Source organism: Mastomys coucha, unplaced genomic scaffold (genome assembly GCF_008632895.1).
Source record: "Mastomys coucha isolate ucsf_1 unplaced genomic scaffold, UCSF_Mcou_1 pScaffold4, whole genome shotgun sequence".
In the NCBI taxonomy this organism is placed as follows: Eukaryota; Metazoa; Chordata; class Mammalia; order Rodentia; family Muridae; genus Mastomys; species Mastomys coucha.
Window position 1 is genome coordinate 54,245,276 of NW_022196910.1, and position 25,266 is coordinate 54,270,541.

Consider the following 25,266-nt stretch of genomic DNA (forward strand, 5'->3'; position numbering starts at 1 on the left):
TCGTGATAAAGGGTTGTTACTGTTCTAGGACGATTTGCAAAATTAAAAATGATAACTGAGAGCAGTTGGGGGTGACAAGGTCTTACCAGGCATCTGGGAAGAGAAGTTCAAGAGTTGGGAGAAGGGGCTTCATTTGGAAATACTTTTTCTGTCTGGATTGCCTCTCCATGAGCCACTGAACTTAGTTTTGGGAAGGGTGGCAGCATGAAAATATGGCTAAGACACAGACATTTAAGGTCAGGTATGAAAGAAAACAAAAGGTATGGGCCTAGATCTGGTGGTGGAAGCCCATAACGCCGGCACTTAGAGGCTGAGGCAGCGAAGGCAGAGGAGTTTATGACCAGCCTGGGCTATGTGGATAGATCCTGTGCTGATAAAATAAAAAAATAAAATAAAGTGTGCCAGGCAGTGGTAGATCATGCCTCTAGTTCCAGATCTTGGGAGGCAGAGGCAGGTGGATCTCCTTGAGTTCAAGGCCAGCCTTGTCTACAGAGTGAGTTCTAGCATGGCCAGGGTCTCAGAGACCCTTTCTTGAAAAAAGTAAAATGAAGTGAAACCAAAAGGCTCAGCCATGGGGCCTGTGCTAGCATTGCTCAGCTATGGGGACCGTGCTAGCGTTGCTCAGCTATGGGGCCCGTGCTAGCGTGTCCACAGACAGATCATCTACTCTCTCTCTCAGCCTCATCTGTACCACAGGGGACAGGAAGATGGCCACTTCCTGAAAATGAGCCACTGTGGGTAGTGGGTGTGACACTGTCATGCTCAGGAGTATGTGTTGCCCATCCCCCTGTGGAGAGTGGCACATGCTGGAAATTCCAATTCCCAGCACCTACATCTGGTGACTCATGATTGCCTGCAACTCCAGCTTCACAGAATTTAACACACTAGCACGCATGTATATGTTTTAAAGGAAACATGTTATCACTATGGACCAGAGCTCTTAACCAAGGTGGCAGCAGGCAGAAAACAAACCTTCCGAGCAGACAGCCCAGCTCGAAACACAGTGTGAACTTGGATTGGTGAAATGGTGTGGTGGCGGTATGGTGACATACTGAATGGGCATATGGCATGATGGCTGATGAGGCAGGGAAGTGTCTAAGGAGAAGCAATGGCTCCCTGTTCACTGTGAGGAGTGTCACCCCTGGCTTTGTGATATTTCAGTTCCAGGAAGGCAGACACTATGTCTCTGAGCAGTGCCTTCAGGGCTGTGAGCAATGACCCCGGGATCATCACGTGGAGAATTGAGGTGAGCAAGTGGGAACCACACCCACCCTGACCATTGGGATCTGAACCTGTGGCTATGGAAGGTCAGCATCAGAGGGCAGGCTTCCCCAACCTTGACTCTCCAGTGACTCGGTGCAGGTCCCCTAACAGAACCAAGCTTGTCTTTTGTCTGGGCATCTGGTCGGTGAGTCTATATTCCCAATAAATGCCTCAGAAAGACAAGAAAGAGTCTTACCTGAAGACTCTTGGCTACAGGTCAGAACATGTCTGGCTCCTACCAGCTTTGGGGTGGGACATGCTGTTCAGATGGGCACTGCTTGTCTCTTTATCCTGTGGCCTTGGTCTCCCAGGGTGGCTCTACGCCCTGGTCTGCCTGCACCTACCAGACACAAGGACATGCCTCCCTCTACCTTGTCAGTTGCTGCAGCCTGACCCTCACACATGTAACATTTCCCTTCACCCCACCGGTTCCAAAGCGTGAGCCAAAAGCTCTCAAGGCTTGTGGGAATCCAAGTCCACTCCTGGTGCCAGGCTCCTCAATCGCTTCAGAATTGAATAGGAAGGGCTGGCCAAATGGAGATGGGTGGGTGCAGCCAAGCCTGGTGGCTGAGTGCAAGTCCTGGGGCCCACACAGTGCAAGAAGGGAACCAACTCTGAGTTTCTCTGTCCATCACGTGTATAGTGTGGCATACAATAAATAAGAAAAAAGGAATGAACAGGCACCAACCTGGACACACAAAATGCATTTAATCTTCTCACACCTAACATCCAGGTTTTACATAGAACATACACATGATGGCTATGGGTTTGCTTCACTCGGATGGTGAAAGTGTCTTTCGTATTGGAGGCCGTGTGAGCGGCCCTCCTGGGATGAGGAAACCAGGGCCCCACAACCCAGACTTTGACTGAGGGACCCTCAGCCTGGAGCACCACGCGGCACTGCCGTTCTCTCTGCCGTCTGCCTCCTCTCCCGTAGGACAGCCTGGTGGCTCTAGGCAGTCATGAGCAGAGGGTTGGACATGCTGTCTGGACTGGACAGTCTACACAGCTCAGATGAGGGTCGCTTGGTAGTTACACCCGACTCTTTCCCCTGCTGTGGGCGTTGGGGGCTCACAAGCTTCCCCAGGGGGCTTCAGATGAGACCAAGGGAAGGCTATGGGGAAGGACACCATAATATTCAGACCCAGAGTACTCCCAGAGAGTGCTCCCAGAAGCCAGAGCAGTGGTCCTGTCCTGTGTCACAGCCTGCCTATAAAGACAGGAAGATGGCTCCTCTGCCACCTGTGCCGGCGACGAGAGTGGGGCTGTGGGGAAGGTAGGAGCAAGGTACACAGTTGCTCCTTTTAGAACTCTGCTAATCCTTTTAGAAAATGGAGCTGGCCCTGGTGCCCCTGAGTGCTCATGGCAACTTCTATGAGGGAGACTGCTACATCATCCTCTCGGTGAGCAATGCCCTCCACCCATGTTCTCCCCAGCTAGATGGTGAGAGGAGTGGGCTACCTAGTGTCTGTCTAGACTCTTCCTCAGGCTTGGGGTGTGATTGTGCATGTGTCAGACAGTGGGTGTGGGGCCCTCAGTCCAACCCTCCTCCTGGATGTAAGCTGTACACACACACACACACACACACACACACACACACACACACACACCAGGGTCCCAGCCACACACTAAAGTGTTCAGAAGGCCAAACATGCAGCCTGACTGTGGCCACACGGTGCTCACTGTGCCTTAGGTATGATAGTTTCTATTGCTGTGACAAACGCCCTGAGCAAAAGCAGTTTGGGAGAGAAAGGGTTTACTTCATCTTAGCGAGGAAAGCCGGGTCAGGAGCTCAAGGCAGGAACCTGGAGGCAGGAACTGAAGCAGAAACCACAGAGCAATGCTGCTTACTGGCTTGCTTCCTGAGGCTGTTTTAAATAGACCCCAGAGCACCTGCCCAGGGGAGGCACCATCCACAGTGGCCTGAGCCCTCCCCCATCAGTCATGCATCAGGAAAATGCACTACAGATGTGCCCACTGGCCACCAGATGGAGGCATTTTTCTTAATCCATGTTCTTTCCCCCTAGATAACCCCAGCCTGGGACAAGTTGACAGGATAGATGGTATATCAGGTATAGCACTCAGCAAGATCAACTTCAAGGTCAGCCTGGGCTACATGCTAAATCCCTGACTAGCCGGGGCTACAGGCAAACATTGTCTCCCAAAACCAAAAGACTGGAGCCTAATGGCACACACCTATGATTCCAGCACTTGAGAGGTAAAACTAGGGAGATTAGGAGTTCCAGGCCTGCCTCAACAAGTTTGACTAGCTTGGGCTACACAATAATAACCTGTTTTAAATGAAATCAAACCTTTTGCTTGTCCTACTGGAGGAGTAACATCACACGGACAGTGCTGACAGCTGTGCAGTTCTGGTTTTGTTTTTTGATTTTTGTGGGTCTTTTTGTTGTTGGTTTTGGTTTTGGTTTTGGTTTTTCAAGACAGGGTTTCTCTGTGTAGTCCTGGCTGTTCTGAAACTCACTCTGTAGACCAGGCTGGCCTCGAACTCAGAAATCCGCCTGTCCCTGTTTCCCAAGTGCTAGGATTAAAGGCGTGTGCCACCACTACCCGGCAGCTATGCAGTTCTGTGAGCACAGAGGCCCTTCAGATGGAGTCTGAAATTCAAATGGGGAAAGGTTCCCTACTTTAGGAACAGTAAGAGGTCAACTTCCCCAAATGTGGGAAGGAAGCGGGGATACTAGGTCTTCAGGGGGCCTGTAAACCGGCTGTACCAGCGCTGGCGCCGGTACAGAGAAGGAAGGGTTACTTTTGTGAAGGGGCCTGGCCCTGCAGCCCCGTAGGACAGGGCATGTTGAAGCCTTCCCACACCAGAGAGGTCAGCAGGATAGCAGAGGTGAGCTTAGACCTGACCTTGCCCCTCTGGCTATCCTAGACCCGGAGAGTGGGCAGCCTTCTCTCCCAGAACATCCACTTTTGGATCGGGAAGGACTCCTCCCAGGATGAGCAGAGCTGCGCGGCCATTTATACCACACAGCTGGACGACTACCTGGGAGGCAGCCCTGTGCAGCACCGTGAGGTTCAGTACCACGAGTCTGACACCTTCCGTGGCTACTTCAAGCAGGGCATCATGTGAGTAGCCACGCACAGAGCCAAGACAGATAACCGTTTCCAGGAAAGGAAACTAAAGGGTCAGCCTTTGAAGTAACCTGAGAGATGCAAAGCAAAGCCATCACCTGAGCCCATCCCAAGCCGTGCAAATCAGGGCGGGGTGGGGCCGAGGGCTGGACAGCTTGCGAGAGTGAGGGTCAGCACTGCATTCTGGAGCATACTGGGACTATAAATTGTGAACCCCATCTCTCAGAACAACCCCTCACACATCCAGGCCTGTTAGGACCCATGATCCAGGGTGTTCCCAACTGTGTTAGTGGTGGGAGGAGCCTGTGGTCAGAAAGACGCGTGTTGGCAGCAAGCCTCATCTAGCACACATGAACAAAGACACAGGCCGGGTCTACAACAGAATGGCGGCCTCTGTTTATGAAAGCACACGGGTGACAGGACACGCTTTCCTGGAATGAAGGAGGGACATGAGACTGACAGAATAAGATGAGGCAGGGAGGTCTGGGAGGTCACTTGTAGGCGCTGGAATATGTAAATACCTAGCATGAGGGCTGGCCGTGGCACCACCTGCAACCCTAAGAGCGTCCCTCTGCCTGCCACACTACTCTTCTCATCCTTCAGACTTCTCATATAATCTTGGCTCAAATGTCCCTTCAGGAAAGCCCGGCCGGCCCCTAGTCACAGACCCACCCCTGGGGCTGCAGGTGCAGTAACTGTTTACTTTGCTCATTTGTTATTATAAGTGACATGGGCAGAGGCCGATATCTGTGTTCCTGCTGTGATTCTGGGTAGTGCCCCAGAACCTAGCCCTGTAGCAGGCACACAACAAATAACTGGATCAATGTCCCCTCAGTTATAAAAAGGGGGGTGTGGCCTCTGGGATGAAGCACGTGGAGACCAACACCTATGATGTGAAGAGGCTGCTCCACGTAAAGGGGAAGAGAAACATCCGAGCCACTGAGGTAAGTCCCAAACATGACTGTCCCAGGCTTGGGGCTCCTGCCCTGTTGCCTAAGCCCATCCTAAACTGCTCTGACTGCTCATGTGCAGGTGGAAATGAGCTGGGACAGCTTTAACCGAGGCGATGTCTTCTTGCTGGACCTTGGGATGGTCATCATCCAGTGGAATGGCCCAGAGAGCAACAGTGGGGAGCGTCTCAAGGTCTAGCTCCTGCTGCTGCTGCTCCTCCTCTTCCCCCTCCTCCTCTTCCTCCTCCTCCTCTCCCTCTTCCTCCTCCTCTTCCTCTTCCTTCTCCTCCTCTTGTTCCTCTTCTTCCTCCTGTTCCTCCTCTTCCTCTTCTCCAGGCCTGGCATCAAGCTGGGTTCCCCTTCTTGGGTGCCTTCTTCCTTTGTCTTCTGGGCTTGCTGACCCCCAAGAGTCCAGAGAGACTCCTGCCTTAGCCTAGACTCTGCCTTGCAGACAGGCCAAGGGTTTGTGTCACTCCTCAGCACCGGAGGAGTTTGTCTGTAATCCTGGTGGCTCCATGGAAGCCGTGGGGAAGGAAAGGACTCCAGCTGAGCCGAGTGCCTCCCTTGGCTCCTCTGGCAGGCTATGCTCCTGGCGAAGGACATTCGGGACAGAGAGCGAGGGGGCCGTGCTGAAATCGGGGTGATTGAGGGAGACAAAGAGGCGGCCAGCCAAGGCCTGATGACAGTCCTCCAGGATACCCTTGGCCGACGTTCCATTATCAAGCCTGCAGTTCCTGATGAGATCATGGATCAGCAGCAGAAATCAAATATCATGTTATACCAGTGAGTGTTTTAGCTTGGTTGTGGGCTGGAGGCTCGGTGTAGGGGTGTGTCCTCTAGGACAGCAGGCACTCAGCTTGGGTAAAGACATCTGCCTTCTCTTGGTTCATCCTTTTTAAATGTATCTCCTACAAGGAGCTCAGAAACTGCTCCTCTCAGAGAGGCAGCTATCCTCCATTCTTGTTTAAAAGTCTCCTGGCCTGCAGGTGCAACCTTTCTGGTGTATTCATGCCTAGGGATGTGAATGGGATAGTTTGGGAAAGAGACCCACAGTCTCCTCTGGAGAACAGGATGTATCTCCCTCTCTGTATTCAAGCTCTGTCTATCTCAAAGAGTCCACTCTGTCCAGAAATGCCACACAGAAACATCACTTTAGCTGTGGGATACTTCACAAAATGAAGGCACGGGCTAAATCTCTCTCTCTCACCAGTGTCTCAGACACAGCTGGGCAGCTGTCAGTCACAGAGATGGCAACAAGGCCCCTGGTCCAGGACCTACTGAACCACGATGTAAGTAGACTGGAGGGGACTTTGCTTGAAGAATCCAGAAGTAACTTTGTAGGCAGGCCCTGGGCAAAGCCTTCTCCATCTTGAGTTTGAGTAACTGTACTTCCCTTAACTGATTCAGGACTGCTACATCCTGGACCAAAGTGGCACCAAGATCTACGTGTGGAAAGGCAAAGGAGCCACCAAGGTCGAGAAACAGGCAGCCATGTCCAAAGCCCTGGTAGGAGCTGGAGATGTATGAAGCTGACTGAATATTCTGCCATTATTGTTATAGACATGTGCCCGAACACGCCAGGCACTTGAGCACAGTGGCATATGTGAACTTCAAAGTAAACAGACTGCCTGGGATACGAATGCGGGTTTTACCTTTTCCAGCTGAGTGTCCTGGGCGAGGCCACTGAGCACCTCTGAGCTTCAGTTTCCCAATATCTAACAGGGATGGTCCCTGTCTCCCAGAACCACCATAAGATAAAGCTGATTCATGAAGTGCTCAGAACCATACTTGGCACACAGAACCTGCTCTCTGAAGGTGCTGTTGCTAGTGAAGGGTGTTGCATGTCCAGATTAGGGCCCAGTCCTCAAAGGGCATTTACTAAATTCTGCAGACCCAGCACATGATGTGCTTAAAAGGAACAAATGAGCAAATAACTCTGATGAGTAGAGGTGCATAGAAGGTCCTGCAAAATCAGCCCAAATGATGATAATAGTGATGGTCTAATGAAGAGACACCAAAATGTTCATATCTTTTGGAACCTCGGAAGAGAGACAGAAATTGGCTATGATTCCCAGGGTCACCTGATTTCAGATAGTGAGGTACCAGATGAGCAAACACTCAGTGCACACCCTGGCTGACACGCTGTTGTGTGTGTGGGGGGGTGGGGACTGCAGGATTTCATCAAGATGAAGGGATATCCAAGCAGCACCAATGTGGAGACGGTCAACGATGGTGCAGAGTCAGCTATGTTCAAACAGTTGTTCCAGAAATGGTCGGTGAAGGACCAGACCTCCGGCTTGGGGAAAACGTTCAGCCCTGGTAAAATTGGTGAGATTTTGCCACGTGTGTCTCCTTCTGCTGGGACCCTAGAAAGAGGCTGGAGTGTCTGCTCACCTGGCTTTTCCCACCTCTTTCTCTGCAGCTAAAATCTACCAAGACAAGTTTGATGTGACTCTGCTACACACTAAGCCAGAAGTGGCTGCCCAGGAGAGAATGGTGGACGATGGCAATGGCAAGGTCGAGGTGAGCCCGGTGAGGGTGGCACTTGGCCTCTGGGGTGTTCCTGCTGCAGAGGGCAGCCTGTTCTGTATGCTTCTTTTCCTACTCCACCTTCCCATACTGTCCAAGAAGTGTGGAGCTGGCTGCTTACCCATAATGCTTCAGGAAAGTGAGAGACACTTTCCCCAGTGGTCTATCACCTGGAAGATATATTCAAGTTGTCTGTGAAGACCTAGGCTGCTTGATGGGAGGCTCTGGACCCATGTGACCTGGGACAGTTCTCAGGATTCAAGTCTTGCAAATGTGACGGGCCTCCAGGGCACAGAAGATCCAGGAAGGGATGTTTGTTAGTGCTTCATCTCCACTTGGGGTGGGTTCAGTTCCCTTCCAGTGGAACTCCCTGAACAGAATGACCCTCTCTGAAGAAGTATGTCTCCTCTTGTGCCCAGGTCTGGAGAATTGAGAACCTGGAGCTGGTCCCTGTGGAGTACCAGTGGCATGGCTTCTTCTACGGGGGAGACTGCTATCTGGTTCTCTACACGTATGATGTGAACGGGAAACCCCATTACATCTTGTACATCTGGCAGGTAGGCCAGGTGCAAGCTCTCAGTGCAGTATTGGATCCAAGGGCTTCCCCAGACACTGGGCTCAACTCCTTTCTCACCACTGCAGGGCCGCCACGCCTCCCAGGATGAGCTGGCAGCCTCTGCCTACCAAGCAGTGGAGGTAGATCAGCAGTTTGACGGAGCCCCTGTGCAGGTCCGCGTTAGCATGGGGAAGGAGCCACGCCACTTCATGGCCATCTTCAAAGGAAAGCTGGTTATCTACGAGGTGAGGACCTACAGACAAAACTATGCAGGGATGATCGGAGCTACCAGAGAGGCTGGGATCAGGGTCAGGGTATATATGTGCAGGGTGAACAAGGCTTAGCTTAGACATTAAGGCAACGGAAGCACTTGGTCTGAGATGTTCAGGGAAATCTCAAGCCACTATCTAGCTAGTACTTACGGTCTTTCGCATTCTGTGCCACATGATCTGCACAGCAGTAGCTGTTACCCAGCCTGCACTACCCCCTCTCCTAGTCTAAGGCCTGCTTCTTCCACAGAGCCCTGGCAGAAGCCTGGGTAGGCAACGCAGACACTCACGTATGGGGCGTCTCTCAAGTCTAACATCAGGTCCTTCTTTTGCCCTGTATAAGCCAATTTCCCCACCTCAGTTTCCCCCTGTGTGTGGTGGAGTAACATCTGCTCTGCAGAACTACTCAAGGTCCATGAGTGATGGGAGACAACTGGTCCTCGCTCCCAACACTGGGTGAAATCCTCACCCTGGTCCTTTCCCCTCAGTCTAGGGGATCCTGAGGGGTAAATATGGTATGCAGTCCATCTGGCATTCACAGCAGCCAGCCGTGCAATGAAGGTCTGGACTCTGCTTTTCTTCTCTCGAGGGTGGGACTTCCAGGAAGGGAAATGCTGAGCCTGACCCTCCAGTAAGGCTCTTCCAGATCCACGGAAACAACAAGTCCAACACCAAAGCGGTGGAAGTCTCAGCCTCGGCTTCCTCTCTCAACTCCAATGATGTCTTTTTGCTGCTGACTCAGGCGGAGCACTACCTGTGGTATGGCAAGGTGAGAGGGCTGCTGGGTCCCCTGGGTTTCATGATTGCCCTGGCCCCGCCCTCAGCCCTGTCAGCCAGGCAGTAAAGATTGAACACCCAGGTTCAATCCCCAGCAACACAAAAGGCTGAAAGTGGGAGCTCCTATCTGTAACCCCAGTGCACGCAAGTGCACACACACATAGGCACACTCATATACACATTTGTACACACATAAATGTATACACACAAATGTACCTACACATACACCATGTGTGTATGTACCCATCCATACATACACACGTTTGTACACTCACATACAAACACACACACACACACACACACACAATCCTGGGGCTGGAAAGATGGCTTAATAGAGATGCCTCCTGCAGTTTTCCCATGGTGGGTCACAACTCTTTGTAAATCCTGTTCCAGAGGATCTGACACCCTCCTTGACTTCTATAGGCACTGCACACACTTGAGGCACATACCTACACATACTTACATGTGAATGGAACACTCATACAAGTAAAAGAAATCTTAAAAAAGCACCAGTGAACAAAAACTCCCTCACACAAAGATTTGTCCACACATGTGTATAGCACATTTATTCACAACTCCCTTAAATTAGAGGCCATCTGGAAAACAAATGAACATGGATATATTCCTTCAATGGAATATTACTCACCAATAATAATAGAAGGGCCACTCATGCACACAACACGGAGTAGCCAAGGGATAAAAGTCTCTTGACAAGTGAAAGAATCTGGTCTCCAAGGCTAGATGTGACATGCTTCTACTTAAGACAGTCGAGAACCACCCGGATTGTCCTAAGGGAGCACGGCTTAGCAGTATTGGGGCTGGCGAGATGGCTCAGTGGGTAAGAGGACTGACTACTCTTCCAAAGGTCCTGAGTTCAAATCCCAGCAACCACATGGTAGCTCACAACTACCTATAATGAGATCTGATGTCCTCTTCTGGCAAGTCTGAAGACAGCTACAGTGTACTGTGTATAATAATAAATAAATCTTTAAAAAAAGAAAAAAGAAAAAGAGTTCAGTATTTGACTTCTTCAAAGGGGTAGGAATCAGGGAGGACTAAAGAAATTTCACTGTAATTACACTGTGGGGACAAAGGTCTGTTTAAGCCTCGTAGAGACCAACAAAGTCAATTTTACTGTAATTAAAAAAATAAGACTAAAGCTGAGCAGAGCAACATACACCTTTAACCCAGCGCTCAGGAGGAACAGACAGGTGGATCTCTGAGTTTGAGACCAACGTGAGTTCCAAGACAGCCAGTGCTTCACAGAGGAATCCTATCTCCAAAAAACAAAAACAAAACAAAACAAAAATAATGAAAGTTACATGTAGGGATACAAGGCTTGCTACAGAGGCAGAGCATTTACTGTACATGTGCATCGGGGGAAATTGTGTGCTACAATTCCAGGTGAGGCTAAAACAGAGGTGGCTTCTTCGTAGGAGCGCTGTGGGTTTCAGAGCAGGCCTATCCTTTTGCCAGCATGTCCTGCCCTCTCCCTACTCCCCATCTTGGGGCACTGCAGCACAGAGCCAACCCCCAGTTTTGGAAGCCTGGCATGCCTATCAATGTACCCTGTGTATCTAACAGCCATGTTCTCCTCACTGCTCAGGGGTCTAGTGGGGACGAGCGGGCGATGGCCAAGGAGTTGGTTGGGCTTCTCTGTGATGGCAACGCGGACACTGTGGCTGAGGGCCAGGAGCCACTTGAGTTCTGGGACCTTCTGGGAGGAAAAACACCCTACGCTAATGACAAAAGGTAAGTGGGCAGTCAGCTCTGGCTTCTTGGCTGCCCTGGCTGGAGGCCCATACAAATCCTGAGATTCCTCACAGCTTTAAACATTCCGGGATGGGGACACAGCTTAGTCAACAAAGTCCTTGTGCAAACACAAAGACCTGAACGACATCCCTAACAGACAGAAACTAGATATAGCAGCGCAGGCCTGTAATCCCTGTGCTGGGGAGTGGGGGGACAACAGGATCCTTCAGACTTGCTGGTAGGCTAGTCTAGCCAAACTGACAATCCAGGCCCTGGGAGACCCTGTCTCAAAACACTACAGTGGAGAGCTATGGAAGAAGCTATTTCTGTCCTCATGTGAACACACATGCGTATGCACGCACGCACGCACGCACGCGCACACACACACACACACACACACACACACACACACACACTCTAAACACGATTCCTATGCAGCTCTCTCCTTCTACATTACTGTACTGCAGGCTGCAGCAAGAAACCCTGGACATCCAGGTCCGGCTCTTTGAATGTTCCAATAAGACCGGCCGGTTCCTTGTTACTGAGATCACGGACTTCACCCAGGATGACCTGAGCCCAGGTGATGTGATGCTCCTGGACACCTGGGACCAGGTAAGACACAGCCACAAAGTTCTGGATCATGCAAAGATCGCCACAGTTTGAGCTTGTTTCTCTATGGCATCGCACCCGGGATGAAAGCAGGCTAGTGCTGGACCAACTAAGTCAAACATCTTCGGTGGTTCTAGAGAGACAGCTTTATGTCACAGTCAGAATAGACTAATGTCTAACCTCACCAGCCTTAAGCCAGGATACCGACACATGCCTGCAGTATAAGCAGCTAGCATTCAGAGGCAGGAGGATCCAAACAGAGTTTGACGCCAGGGGCTGGAGAGATGGCTCAGCGGTTAAGAGCACTGACTGCTCTTCCAAAGGTCCTGAGTTCAAAGTTCAATTCCCAGCAACCACACGGTGGTTCACAACCATCTGTAATGAGATCTGATGCCCTTTTTGGCGGGTCTAAAGACAGCTACAGTGAACTTACATATAATAAATAAATAAACCTTAAAAAAGAAAATGGAGTTTAATCCCCAAGACCCACCCAATGTGAGGCAAGAATGGGTCCTGCAAGTTGTCCTCTGACCTCCATGCCTACTCTCTGGCACACATGTTCCCACATCTGCCAAACAGATAGATACAATAAAAAAAAATTTGAGCCAAACAGAACAAAAATTTCCTCTCACTACCCCTGGAATTTTCTCGTTTTATTTTGGAAGACAAAGCATGGCATATGTCCTGCCTTCTTCTGAGGATGATAGCAGATTCTAGAGACTATAGATGGGCCTTTTAGGCAGCAGGTGAACAAGATGTCTTCCTGTGTATGCCATTTCCCTCTGTGCTGAAGAGTCTTCAGTGTTTAGAGGGTGGAGGGAAGGGCCAGACAAAGAAACTTTCGTGCTTGATGGTAAGCCATGTGAAGCATTCAACGCAGTTTGGGTCTCTCAGAAGACTCCTAGAGGAGAAGGCTGAGTGGGAAGAGATGAGCTAGGCTCTGGGAAAGGAAATGGTGCTGGAGAGCAAGACAGACTCCTACCAAAGAATAAAATAAGTCTGGCAGAGTAGCTCGTGCCTGCAGTTCCAGCACTAGGGAGGCTGAGGCAGGAGAATTTCTGTGAGTTCAAGGCAAGAGTAGGCTTGAGGCCAGCCTGGGCTAGAGAGTGAGATCCAGTCAAAACCAAACAAATGCCGGGCTGTAGTGGCGCATGCCTTTAATCCCAGCACTTGGGAGGCAGAGGCAGGTAGATTTCTGAGTTTGAGGCCAGCCTGGTTTACAGAGTGAGTTCCAGGACAGCCAGGGCTACACAGAGAAACCCTGTCTTGAAAAACCAAACCAAGCAAACACACACACACACACACACACACACACAGACACACACAAAGATGTAAGACAAGAGCTAAGATCCACCCAAGAAAGAGATACAGCTGAGAACAGCTGTGGGCTCTGAGGGCCTTACCCATCACACTAGAAAACAGAATAGGCCAAGAGCAGCGGGTGCTGGCTGCATCAGTAAACACAGAGAGAGGCATGGTAATGACAACTGCCGTGGTCCAGCTTGTTGAATCCAGTGACGCCCTGGATCCAGGGCTACAGACCAGATTCTAAGTTCTATCCTACCTGACCAAGGGCTCAGGTTTACCAAGACGTACCTATAGGATAGGCATGTAGACAGGAAAGGGCTACATTTGGCTTCTCTGAGGTTTGAGGCACACTGAGATAGCATGAAGGGTGTTTTGTAGGCTGTTCATTCAGGAAGCTGTAGTTTGGGTGCAGAAACTTAGAAGACATGCATAGCAACTGAAATCACGAAATCAAGCTGCTTCTGGGACCCTCCTCTTAGGAGCAGGAACGAGGCTGTGACTGGCTGCGGGGATGGACAGTGCACAGCAGCACTTAGTCTCTGGACACACTAACAATATGAAATCGGTGGACAGGTGTTCCTGTGGATAGGAGCAGAGGCCAATGCCACAGAGAAGGAGGGGGCCCTCTCGACTGCCCAGGAGTACCTGGAAACACATCCCAGTGGTCGAGACCCCGACACACCGATCCTGATCATCAAGCAGGGCTTTGAGCCCCCCACCTTCACAGGCTGGTTCCTGGCATGGGACCCTCACATTTGGAGCGTAAGAAATATTGAAACTGAGGATATTGTTCTGACTGCCCTAAACCTTAGAACCCATGGGGGAGACATGCTATTCCAGAGCCAAGTAAAACCAGGCTCCCACTCTCCCCACCCCAAGCCCCCATCCTTGCCTTGCTTCCCACTCCTCGGCTTTGTCTCCATGGCAGGGAGTCTAGTCAGTTCCCAGCTGTGCCAGCAAGAGGCAGCAAGGAACTATGATACATGTCTACACATGTTCACAATCCTGACAGTCTGTGCAAAGTCCCAGTAAGCCAGTGGCAAGATATCGGGCATCTGACGCCCACTCACCTACTTGTTCTTGCCACCAAAGAACGTTGCTCACGAGTAACTGGACCCAAGTGCTTCATGTTCTACCGTGCTGTGCTTTTCCTGATCACACATACCAGGCCTCAGACGCCTGTTCCCTATTGTCAAAAGAATATCTCCTTTTGTTTTTCCTGTCTCTTCCTAGGAAGGAAAATCATATGAGCAGTTAAAGAATGAGCTGGGGGATGCCACTGCTATCGTGCGGATCACCGCTGTGAGTCAGGTTCATACTTAGAGGGGAGAGAGAGTACGGCAGACAGTCTGTGTCTTTAAGAACTCCAGTGGTCCACTCAGAAGGGAAGGGCTTTTGTTGTCTGTTCTGTTGTGTCTGTCTGAGGTGCAAACTAGTGATGAGCTCTACTGCTGACTCGGACCCACCCTTGGGGGTTATTTTAAGTGATAGGAAAGCGAGTCTCAAGCACTTGAGAAGCAAATGTGGGAGAGTTGTGAGTTCTAGGCCAGGCTAGTCTTCATAGCAAGGCCTCTGTCTCAAGAAAAAAGAGGGAAAGAAAGAGAGAAAGAAAGAAAGAAAGAAAGAAGGAAAGAAAGAAAAAGGAAAGAAGGAAGGAAGAAAGAAAGAAAGAAAGAAGGAAAGAAAGAAAGAAAGAAAGGAAGAGGGGCTAGAGAGATGGCTCAGTGGTTAAGAGCACCAACTGCTCTTCCGAAGGTCCTGAGTTTAAATCCCAGCAACCACATGATGGCTCACAACCATCCGTAATGTGATCTGATGCCCTCTTCTGGAGTGTCTGAAGACAGCTACAGTGTACTTACATATAATAAATAAATAAATAAATCTAGAAAGAAAGAGAGAAAGAAAGAAAGAAAGAAAGAAAGAAAGAAAGAAAGAAAGAAAGAAAGAAAGAAAGAGAGAGAGAAAGGGAGAGAGGGAGAGAGAGAGGGAGGGAGAGGGAGAGGGAGGGAGAGGGAAAGGAAAGGAAAGTGGGGAAGGTAGAGGAGGGGAAAGCAGGTCCCAGAGCCAAGTCCCTAATTTCCTGCAATCCAGAACCCAGTAGGTACGTGGGGGAGGAGGCTGGAGAGCTGGCTCTCTAGCTAAGAGAAACGCCTGTGTTGGGTGGCTCACAGGAGACCCTAGCTCTAGCTCCAGCAATATGTATTCCTCTGGACTGTGAAAGCACCCACACTCATGTGCACACATATCCCATATGCATAATGTACAAAATAAATTAAAGAGTTTAAGCTCATCCATGCTACATATTAAGTGAAGGGCTATACGAGACCTGCCTCAAAAAAAAAGAAAAAGAAAAAGTAAGAAAGAACAATAAGAATACAACCTAACTTTATCACCCAGACTTTCCTGCTTTTCCAGAGAGCTTAGGATTATCATTAGTATTCCTCAGGTACAAGCTTCTAACCCAGATGGTACTTTATTAGTTTCTGACAGTGAACTCCACAGGGGCTTAGGACACTGACCCCTATTTTAACAGCTACAAGTGGAGCTTGCAGTCAGCAGCGCTGGAATGACAGGATGGGACACGTTGTCCTCTGTGCTCTGCTAACTCAGGTCTCAAAGCTAACGGAATGCTGTTAGTGTCTTTAAAGTGTACTTAAGATGGGAGAAATTTACATGTAAATAAAGAAAATATCTAATAAAAAAATTTAATTAAAAAAAAAGTGTACTTAAGCGTGTCTTCAGTCTGAAGGCATTTAACGACTGCCAACGCAGGACCTAGATAAAAACGTGAATAGAAGGGACATGATCATAGTATTTGAAAACGACTTCTGGCAAGAGGTATACAGCTCAGCTGCAGAGTACCTGCCTAGCACTCGCGAGGCTTTGGCTTCAGTTCCCAGCACTATATAGACAAACATATGTAATGTATGGTTAGACCTAAGTGCAGCGCCTACGCCGATCTGGCTCTGCTGAGCCTGCGTTCCCAGGTTTGTCATGTGTCCAGGTGTAGGGACCGCTGTTCTGAAAGGATGGAGAGGCACAAGCCGAAGTGTAAATCTTATACACGCAGGAAACGGAGGCCACGCAAAACATCGCTCTATCTACTTGTGTCTGTACTCTTCCTTACGCAGGACTTGAAGAACACAACACTCTCTCTGAATCTTAGTGAAAGTGAGCCAAAGTACTACCCTGTGGAAGTCCTGCTGAAAGGCCAGAACCAGCAGCTGCCTGAGGATGTGGATCCTGCCAAAAAGGAAGTGAGTGGTTGTACAACTGAATTTTTGGGGTAGGGGCGGGGGAGGAGCTCCCATAGGTTAAGCACCAAGCTGGGGGGGGGATCAGAGCAGATCCCGCACTCACACTGAGGGAACTGAACATGGGGGGGCCGAGCTGAGGGGAGGGGGAATGGCTCGGAGTAGATCAGGTGCGTTGAGGGAACTCAAGGTGCCTCTGAGCTACTGAGTCAATTCAAGGGCTTCTCCTTGGATTTCTTCCTCCTCCCACAGGACTCCATCTGGTAGCCTCCACCTCTGTACTGCTAGCCTAGTCCAGCCACCATGCACTACCATAAACTAACCTGTTTCCCTGCCATTCCCCAAATCCTTCCTTAGCACAGCTCTAAGTAATAGCCAGGGATTTCCCAAAAGCAGTTGATATGCTTTATTTAAACCACATGGGGGGCCGGAAAGATGGCTCAGCGGTTAAGTGCATTGGACGCTCTTCCAGAGGTCCTGAGTTCAATTCCCAGCAACTCGTAGTGACTTACAACCATCTATAGTGAAATCTGATGCTCTTTTCTGGTACACAGGTATATATGCAGATAGAGCACTCATACACATAAAATATTTAACAAATAATAGTTAATTTTTTTTGTTTTTGTTTTGTTTTTGAGACAGGGTTTCTCTGTGTAGCCCTGGCTGTCCTAGAACTCACTCTGCAGACCAGGCTGGCCTCAAACTCAGAAATCCGCCTGCCTCTGCCTCCCAAGGGCTGGGATTAAAGGCGTGTCTCTAGCCAAATCTTAAGCATCTAGACTACAATGTTCTTAGAAGCAGAGGCCACAGATCAGCTGGGCTTGGTGGCTCATGACTGTAATCTCAGGACCATGGGGACAAAGGCAGGAGGGACAACACAGGTTCCAAGCCAACCTGGGCTATGTTCTGTTCTGTGACAGCCTGGGCTATGGTAAGATGCTGTCTTGAAAAAAAGTAATAATAAAACAAAAGGTCGTAGCTTAGATCTCGACATGGACACTGCATTGGAATGATCTTCTCAAGCTTACATTTTAAGGATCTTGGGGTACTCGGGGTACGGTGCAGTGCTAAAGCACATTCTCAGGTTCCTTAAAGAGCAGTCCTGGGTTCACCCCCTAGCACCTAAAATAAGTATTCAACAAGAATGGTGGTTAAGGCATGAAGCAAGATACTCTACCCAAACCTCCATCCATCCATCCATCCATCCAAAATCAAATGTTTATAATAATTCATCCATAATGTATAATCCATTCACTGCCTATCCAGCAAGGAAACAGGACTGTGTGGAAAACCCAGCCAGTCTCCATCCACTGGCTCATATGGCCTCCATGACCAAGGGACAATGTAGATCTGTCTCAGCCTTCCTGACGCCCCTCTCCCAGGGCCTACCTACCTATCACTTGACTATGGTTCTAGGGCTCAAGTCCCCAGCCCCAGGCTTCCTTCCTGCCCACCTCCCTCCTGCTCACTTACTGTAGGCATTCATGAAATGCACTGTCTTCTTTCTCACCACAAATTCTGTTTTCTCAGAACTACCTCTCCGAACAAGACTTTGTGTCTGTGTTCGGCATCACAAGAGGGCAATTTACTGCTCTGCCTGGCTGGAAGCAGCTCCAGCTGAAGAAAGAAAGAGGCCTTTTCTAGAGCAAGGCCTATGTCTGCTGCCGGACCACAGGAGCAAACACACAGTGCCAACATCAGCAAAGAGGTCACCTACCAACTGAGCCCAACAAGTGGCTAAGAGACCTCAGGATCACATATTCTCTTTCAAATTCATCCTTGCATTTCTTGGTTGCTATACACTAGATGCTAACTGCTTGTCTTTTGGCTTTTGTGGTCCTTCAGCTGAAGCTGTAGCAGAGAGCATGAAGGCAGAACGGTAGAGAGAGCTAGAAGCTAAGCTTAAGGTATTTAACGCAACAGGACGCACATCTGCTTCCAACCACACCCTGCAACCCTGAAAGTGGCATACCACACACTCCCTGCAGGCCAGGCTCCAAATGCCCAGGTCTACCATGTGCCACAGCGTTTCCAACTTCTCAAATAAAGAGACCACGTGACCACATTCTTCTGGTGGCTGTAGTTCTTATGTGAAGAGCATTTCTGTGCACAGAAAAATAGAGGCAGTCTTGAGGTTGGGCCTGATTCACAAGCCTCTAACCCCAGCTACCAGATCAGCTAGTGTAGGAAGAGTTTGTGAGTTCAAGGCCTGTTTGGGCTACAAAGAGAACCCAAGGTGGGGCTGAGTAATTTAGAAAGACCCTGTCTCGGTTTCTTAAAGGGCAGTGGAAGGGATGGCTCAAGGGTTAAGAAAACCTGGTGCTCTTGCAGAAGTCAAGGGTTTAGTTTCCAGCCCCTACATGGTGGCTCACAGTCACCTGTAACTCCAGTTCCAGGGGAGCCAATGTCCTCTTCTGCTGGGCAGCAGTGGTGGCACAAATCTTTAAACCCAGCACTTGGGAAGATCTCTGTGAGTTCGAGGTCAACCTGGTCTACACAGTGAATTCCAAGACAGCCAGGGCTACACAAAGAAACCCTACCTCTAAAAAACATATGAATGGAAGGAAGGAAGAAAGAAAAGAAGAGACGAGACGAGACAAAACACCAGATACTGGCTGGCACAGGTCTTTAATCCCAGGCATTTGAGAGTCAGAGGCAAATAGATCTTCTGTGAGTTCGAGGTCCAGCCTAGTCTACAGAGCTAGTTCCAGGACAAGCTAGAGCTACACAGAGAAACCATTTTGAAAAACCAAAAACCAAACCAAAACAAAACAACAAAAAAAAGAAAGAAGACAAGCACATGCTTACCTCAGCAGGATGCCTGAAGTCCTGGAGCAATCTCTAGCATCAAAGCTAATAAATAAAGGCGATGCTGAGAGGGCGGAGCTGTGTGGTGCCTGACCCAGCCACCACACCCACTTCAGGGTGCATGCCCTCGTGTGGATGCGCCACTACAGGGAGGAGCATGCTGCATGCCAGCATCTGGATGCACCGCTACAGAGAGGAGCATGCTGGAATTGTCAACAAAGGAACCCACGTCTCCCAGACAACTCTAGCACACGTCAACAAGTGTGAGATCCAGATTACAGGAAACACTTCTAGGAAGTTCCAGGGAAGATACATGGTCCAAAATGTCACAGAGTCAACACAGAGTGAGAGATCTCTGTCACAGGAACAAGGCAGTGTGTTAGAAACTTCTAGAACTACATAATAGACTGACACAGGCTAGGGACTGGGGAGATTGGGTAAAAGTACTTACCATACAAGCCTGGCATGTGTGCCCACACACACACAGACACACACACACACAGACACACACACACAAGTTAAGTATTAGACAAATGAGCCAGGCGGTAGTGGCGCACGCCTTTAATCCCAGCACTTGGGAGGCAGAGGCAGGCGGATTTCTGAGTTCAAGGACAGCCTGTTCTACAGAGTGAGTTCCAGGACAGCCAGGGCTACACAGAGAAACCCTGTCTCGAAAAACCAAAAAAAAAAAAAAAAAAAAAAAAAAAAAAGTATTATACAAATGAGAAAAATTCTTTATTACATCACAATTTAATAACTTTATCCATAATTATATAACTTCATTTTAAACTAAAAAGAAAAAACATATTTGAGGGTTGAAGAGGTTTAGAAAATAACTTTTTATAAGGAAATCCAGATGTAAAAATTAAATATTTCCACCTAGGCCAAAAACCTATTCGGCCTCAGCTACCTGCTCACCTTCTCCACATTCGAAGCGCACAAAGTCCACTACAGTCACGCCCTGGGGCTGCACATACTGCCCCAGTGTAATGGAAGGATCCAGGAGGTACGGCTGGGGCAGCATCCTGGTCTCTGTCTCTCCTCCGGGCTCATCCTCCAGGGAGCCCACAGAGAGAGGAGCCATGCCCACCACGTGCTGCCCCAAGCGGCGGCCAACCTCCTCCAGGTTTGTGATCTGCTCAGGAGTCTCACAGACGACCAGGGCCCCATACTTCCCCAGCACCAGGTTCTGGAGCGAGGGGCTCTGCATCACCCCATGCACATAAGAGCCGACATAGAACCCAGAGGGCACCTTCACCCAGGCAGCTCGCTTAAGAATCATGTTCTCTCCCAGTTTCCCTACAAAAGAGCATAAACAAGAAACAAACACTGGATTGTGGTGACTATGGTGGCACCCAGTGAACTGTGCCCGGTGACCTTGCTGTCTGCGTAGTCAGTCAATCTGCACTGTGATGGGAAGACACCAGCCTCAGCCTCTATTTAGGAGGAGCAAGGAGCAGAGACACTCAGGGAGTACTCTAGTTAAAACAGGCTGGCTGTCACAGGCCAAACTCATGGTTCTGCCTTCCCTGGTTCTGGGACCTGAGGCATTTATCAACTACCAAGCCTTGGTTTCCTCTCTATACAATGGAATTGATATGACCCGACTTTCAGGGTTACTGGGAGAAATAAAGAAGGTGGCACAAAGCATGTATTGTGGTGTGTCATGTAGAGTGGGCACTCAGAACCTGGCTATTCCTCACACTAAAATTAGGCTGAGAGAATCGAGTGACCCACACACCAATACTAGGCAGAGCTGGAGTCACAACTCAAAGCTGACTCCAAACCCCTCCTCCCCCATATCACCAAATTACCCTGGAAACACACCCACAACTGACACAACTGGGAAAGATCTGTAATCGAGAGCTCCAGGGAATCCCAACCCAGGCACCTGACAGTCCCCACTCTTCAGAGGAGCAAAGATGCTACAACACTTTCAAAACTAGAAACAGATTCAAGTTTTCTCCTGTTTGCCCAGGATCCCCTTCCAAGAGAAGCCTAAATAAACCAAGATGAGGAAGGGATGTGAGACAGCAGGCCTCCAGAAGACACAGGTTAGCCACAGTTACAGCTGGAGGCCATTCAGAGGAAGATCCAGAAGTCAGGCAAAGAGTTCCAGTTCTTCCAAGATTCCTTCACACGGCTGTTGGCTTGGCAGCTCACCCGAGGCTCATCAGACAGAACTAGATTGCCATGGGAAAACAACTACACCTTGACGAGAAACTGCAGACCACAGAGGATTCCCAAGCAACTCCAATCCAGCCTGCTTTCTCCCTCCCTTAGGACATGTGGAAAGAGCAAGAAAATCACTGTAGCCTTATGGCCGGAACATGGTTCCCCAACATGGAACACGGCTTCCAAAGACCTGCATTGTCATAAACTCACTATCAAATTCCTAAAATAGACAATCTTCAGTTTTCTTTAAAAGGGAAAGATTTTTAGACAGTGGGTAAGGGTGAGTGGTGAATACCTTTTCTCCCAGCATTCAATGGGCAGAGGCCAGAAGCAGAGGGTGATAGATCTCTGTGAGTTCAAGGTTAGTCTGGTCTACAGAGTTCCAGAGCAGCCAGAGCTACACAGTGAAACCCTGTCTTTTAAAAGAAAAAAATAAAACACACACACACACACAAATATTTTTATTTTATGTGTAGGATGTTTTGACTGTCCTAACCCTAACATTCTGTGAACCACACACGGGCAGTGCCCTTGGAAGCCAGAATCCCTTGGAACTAGTGTCAGAGATGTTCACTAGTCCAAGTTGGTGCTAGGAATCAAACCACGGCCCTCTGGAAGAACAGTCCAGGGCTCTTAACTGCTGAGCCATCACCCAGTCCTTAAATTTTCTTTCCCACCTTTAGTGAGCTTTTCCCTACAACACACACAGTGGTCAGCTGAAGGATTAAGAGACATCTCTTCTCTGCCTTTGTTTAGTCCACACAGTGATAAGATAATTTTAACTAGTTACATGCCATTAAAAATCACGAGAGTTGCTGGGCAGTGGTGGCGCACGCCTTTAATCCCAGCACTTAGGAGGCAGAGGCAGGTGGATTTCTGAGTTCAAGGCCAGCCTGGTCTACAAAGTGAGTTCCAGGACAGCCAGGTCTCCACAGAGAAACCCTGTCTTGAAAAACAAAACAAAACAAAACAACAACAAAAAAAAAATCTGGAGAGATGGCTCAGTGGTTAAGAGCACTGACTATCCTGAGTTCAAATCCCAGCAACCACATGGTGGCTCACAACCATCTGTAATGAGATCTGACGCCCTCTTCTGGTGTGTCTGAAGACAGCTACAGTGTACTTACATATAATAAGTAAATAAATAAATTTATTTATAAATAAATAAATCTTTAAAAAAAATCCCCTTAAAAAAAAATCCTGAGAGTTATAGTTTATAAATCTAAATTCCTTTATGGAATTCAGGATTCTGACTGAACCAGAACTCCAGTTCCCTCAATAACTACCTGGTTACAGCCTGGGAATGGTACCTCTTTTGGCTCTTCATGGTGTCTACTGCTCCCCAGAAAGGCCAACCCATGTTCCCATAGTCCTGCCCTTAGCAGCACATGAGCTTGTAATTCTCCTTTTAACTATTTGTTGAGAATTCTGCACATGCGAGTGACGTGTTTCCACTGTATTCGTTCCTTCTCCCTCCCTGAGCTGACCTCTTGCTTACTGAACGAGTTGTGGAAGAACACTAAAGATACCAGGAAAGCCGGATCACAACTTCCACTGTCCAGGGTCCTCACCGATACTCACCAATCGCTAAGGCCAACTGATCCTTGAGAGAGCCTTCCCTGTCGGGCCCAGCTGCAAGTTCAGAAAGCTCGGAGGAGTTGAGGAAGCCCTACATACAGGAGACAAGTGTGAGCTGGCTCTGACAGCTGAAATCATCCAAAGAACAGGCAAAGAGCTGAGACTTGGGAAAACGCTTAAGACGACCACAAATAGATGACCATAAATAGATGAAACTTCCACTAAGCCAAGGATGTTAAAAACTGATAACGTTGTCATGCTTATAAATACCTTACTCTACCACTGCACCACCCCCAACTCCATTAGACTCTCCTCCTCTAGCCCTACCGTCTTAGAACTTCCTAAAAAAAGAAGCGGGATTTTTACACAATCACAAAATATCAACACCAGAGGACTTATGCAGCATTGCCAGGAATGCACACCAAAGCATGCGCGAAGGACAGGGCAGAGCAGAGCTCATCTGTGTACAAGGCCTTTGGCTCTACAGTTCTAGGTCTGGGAACTGGAGGATGCATTCCTTTTCTAGTACTCTTTTGGGGAACAGGGTCACATTCTGCAATCCTGAAAGACTTGGAAAACACAATGCAGCCCAAGCTAAACTCAAACTCCTAGAAATCCTCCTGCCTCTGCCTCTTAAGTGTTGGGATTACAGACATGTATCACTACAACCAGCTTGATGATGAACTTTCAAAGATACAAAAGTATGAATTCTTTAAAAGCTCACATACATAAGATTATCCATTGAATAATTATTTCTAATCATTAAAGTTTGGCAATAGCCAAATGCCCAAATACAGGAGACTGGCTGAATATCCTATGGCACATCATACAACAGAACACCACACAGCTAGAAAGACAAAGAATAGTGAACATGGTAATGAACATGGTAGTGAATATCATAGTGAGCATGGTAGTGAACATGATAGTGAATATGACAGTGTACATGGTAGAACACGGTAGTGAACATGATAGTGAACATGACAATGAGCATGGTAGAACATGACAGTGAACATAGTAATGTACATGGTAATGAACACGGTAGAACATGGCAGTGAATGTGGTAGAACATGCCTTAATCCCAGCACTTGGGAGGTGGGATGAGGAGCTCATAGCTAACCAAGGCTACGGTGAGGTCAAGGCTGGCCAAGTCTGTGTGAGACTGCTATAGATTGTTTCCAAGATACATGACAGGTGAAAAGCACGTCTGCATGTCACCCGCAGTACCTGACACAAATGTACATCACAGTTCACTCAACATTACGGTGTTGTAACAAGAAATAATTAAAATGATAATCCAATGAGCCTGCTTATCTATAGAAATAGTTAACAGTGGGGTTTGGGGGCTGGAGCAATGGCCCTGTGTTTATGACCAGCTGCTCTTCTGGAGGACCCAGGTTCAGTTCCCAGCACACATATGGTGGTAACTCCAGCTCCAAGGGCCCAGTGCCCTTCTTGGCCTTTGAGAGCACTGCACACACATGCTGCACTGTACACATTAAAAAAGAAAGAGAATGGGAGTCAAGACTGAGAGAGAACTCAGAGGTTAAGAGCACACGGCTGCTCTTCCGAGGACCTAAGTTCAGTCCCCAGAAGCCACATGGCAGCTCACAGCCACCTGTAACTCCAGCTCCTCCTGTAACCTTTGTGGGCACCCATGTGCATACAAATAAATGAATATAATAAAGTATATATAATAGAAAATAATTATATTTGAAAGGGAGTAAAAGAGTGCCAGTGAGGCAGCTCAGTGGCAGGGGCATGTGCTGCCAAGCAGGATGCCCTGAGTTGTCACAGAACCGACTCCTGCAAGTCATCCCCTGACCTCCATGCGCGCACACACATAAAGACATGCACACACACCAGTGCTAGAGATGTTTTCTTAAAGCAACAAGATGTCTCTTATCCTTCTGTTTGTTGATTTATTGAGACAGGGTCTCTCTGTATAGCTCAGGATGTCCTGGAACTGACTCTGTAGACCAGGCTAGCCTCAAACTCAGAGATCCACCTGCCTCTGCCTCCCAAGTGCTGGGATTAAAGGTACAAGCAACCAGGTCCACCAAAATAATGCCAATGTATTTAATTCATTATTTGTATATTGTCTAATGATTCAGCTTTGATATTTCTCTTTATGTTTTGTTTTCATTTTTTAAAGAATGATTTACTTTATGTATGTGAGTACACTGTAGTTGTCTTCAGACACACCAGAAGAGGGCATCAGATCCCATTACAGATGGTTGTGAGCCACCATGTGGTTGCTGGGAACTGAACTCAGGACCTCTGGAAGAGCAGTCAGTGCTCTTAACTGTTTTAAACCATCTCTCTCCCACTCATTTCTTTCTTTC

At 48.6% G+C, this 25,266-nt stretch overlaps 2 protein-coding genes across 2 annotated transcripts in view; one reads left to right on the forward strand and one right to left on the reverse strand.

Annotated features, from left to right (window-relative positions):
* Positions 1 to 1,180: 1,180 nt before the first annotated feature.
* Avil (advillin) lies at positions 1,181 to 18,497 on the forward strand. Its single transcript, XM_031349463.1, has 19 exons — positions 1,181 to 1,246; positions 2,592 to 2,666; positions 4,157 to 4,353; positions 5,195 to 5,303; positions 5,392 to 5,502; positions 5,890 to 6,092; positions 6,520 to 6,598; positions 6,717 to 6,815; positions 7,484 to 7,637; positions 7,732 to 7,832; positions 8,258 to 8,395; positions 8,481 to 8,639; positions 9,253 to 9,432; positions 11,047 to 11,192; positions 11,660 to 11,804; positions 13,683 to 13,871; positions 14,343 to 14,411; positions 16,241 to 16,366; positions 17,894 to 18,497. The coding sequence occupies exons 1-19, from the start codon at positions 1,181 to 1,183 to the stop codon at positions 18,005 to 18,007; spliced, it is 2,460 nt and encodes an 819-aa protein (XP_031205323.1). The 3' UTR covers positions 18,008 to 18,497.
* A 1,385-nt stretch (positions 18,498 to 19,882) lies between these two features.
* The window catches only part of Eef1akmt3 (EEF1A lysine methyltransferase 3), a 20,404-nt gene continuing 15,020 nt past the window's right edge, over positions 19,883 to 25,266 (reverse strand). Inside the window, exons 7-8 of the mRNA XM_031350257.1 lie at positions 22,928 to 23,015; positions 19,883 to 20,470 (exon numbers count right to left, since the gene is read on the reverse strand). Coding sequence (XP_031206117.1) covers positions 20,064 to 20,470; positions 22,928 to 23,015 — 495 coding nt within the window. The 3' untranslated portion in view covers positions 19,883 to 20,063. The remainder of the gene's footprint in view (positions 20,471 to 22,927; positions 23,016 to 25,266) is intronic.

Excerpts from the sequence above, each read along its gene's own strand:
- Avil (XM_031349463.1), top strand. The coding sequence starts at position 1,181 with ATGTCTCTGAGCAGTGCCTTCAGGGCTGTGAGCAATGACCCCGGGATC. Across the intron at positions 9,433-11,046 it reads ACTACCTGTGGTATGGCAAG|GGGTCTAGTGGGGACGAGCG; the intron begins GTGAGAGGGCTG and ends CTCACTGCTCAG. Across the intron at positions 13,872-14,342 it reads GGGACCCTCACATTTGGAGC|GAAGGAAAATCATATGAGCA; the intron begins GTAAGAAATATT and ends GTCTCTTCCTAG.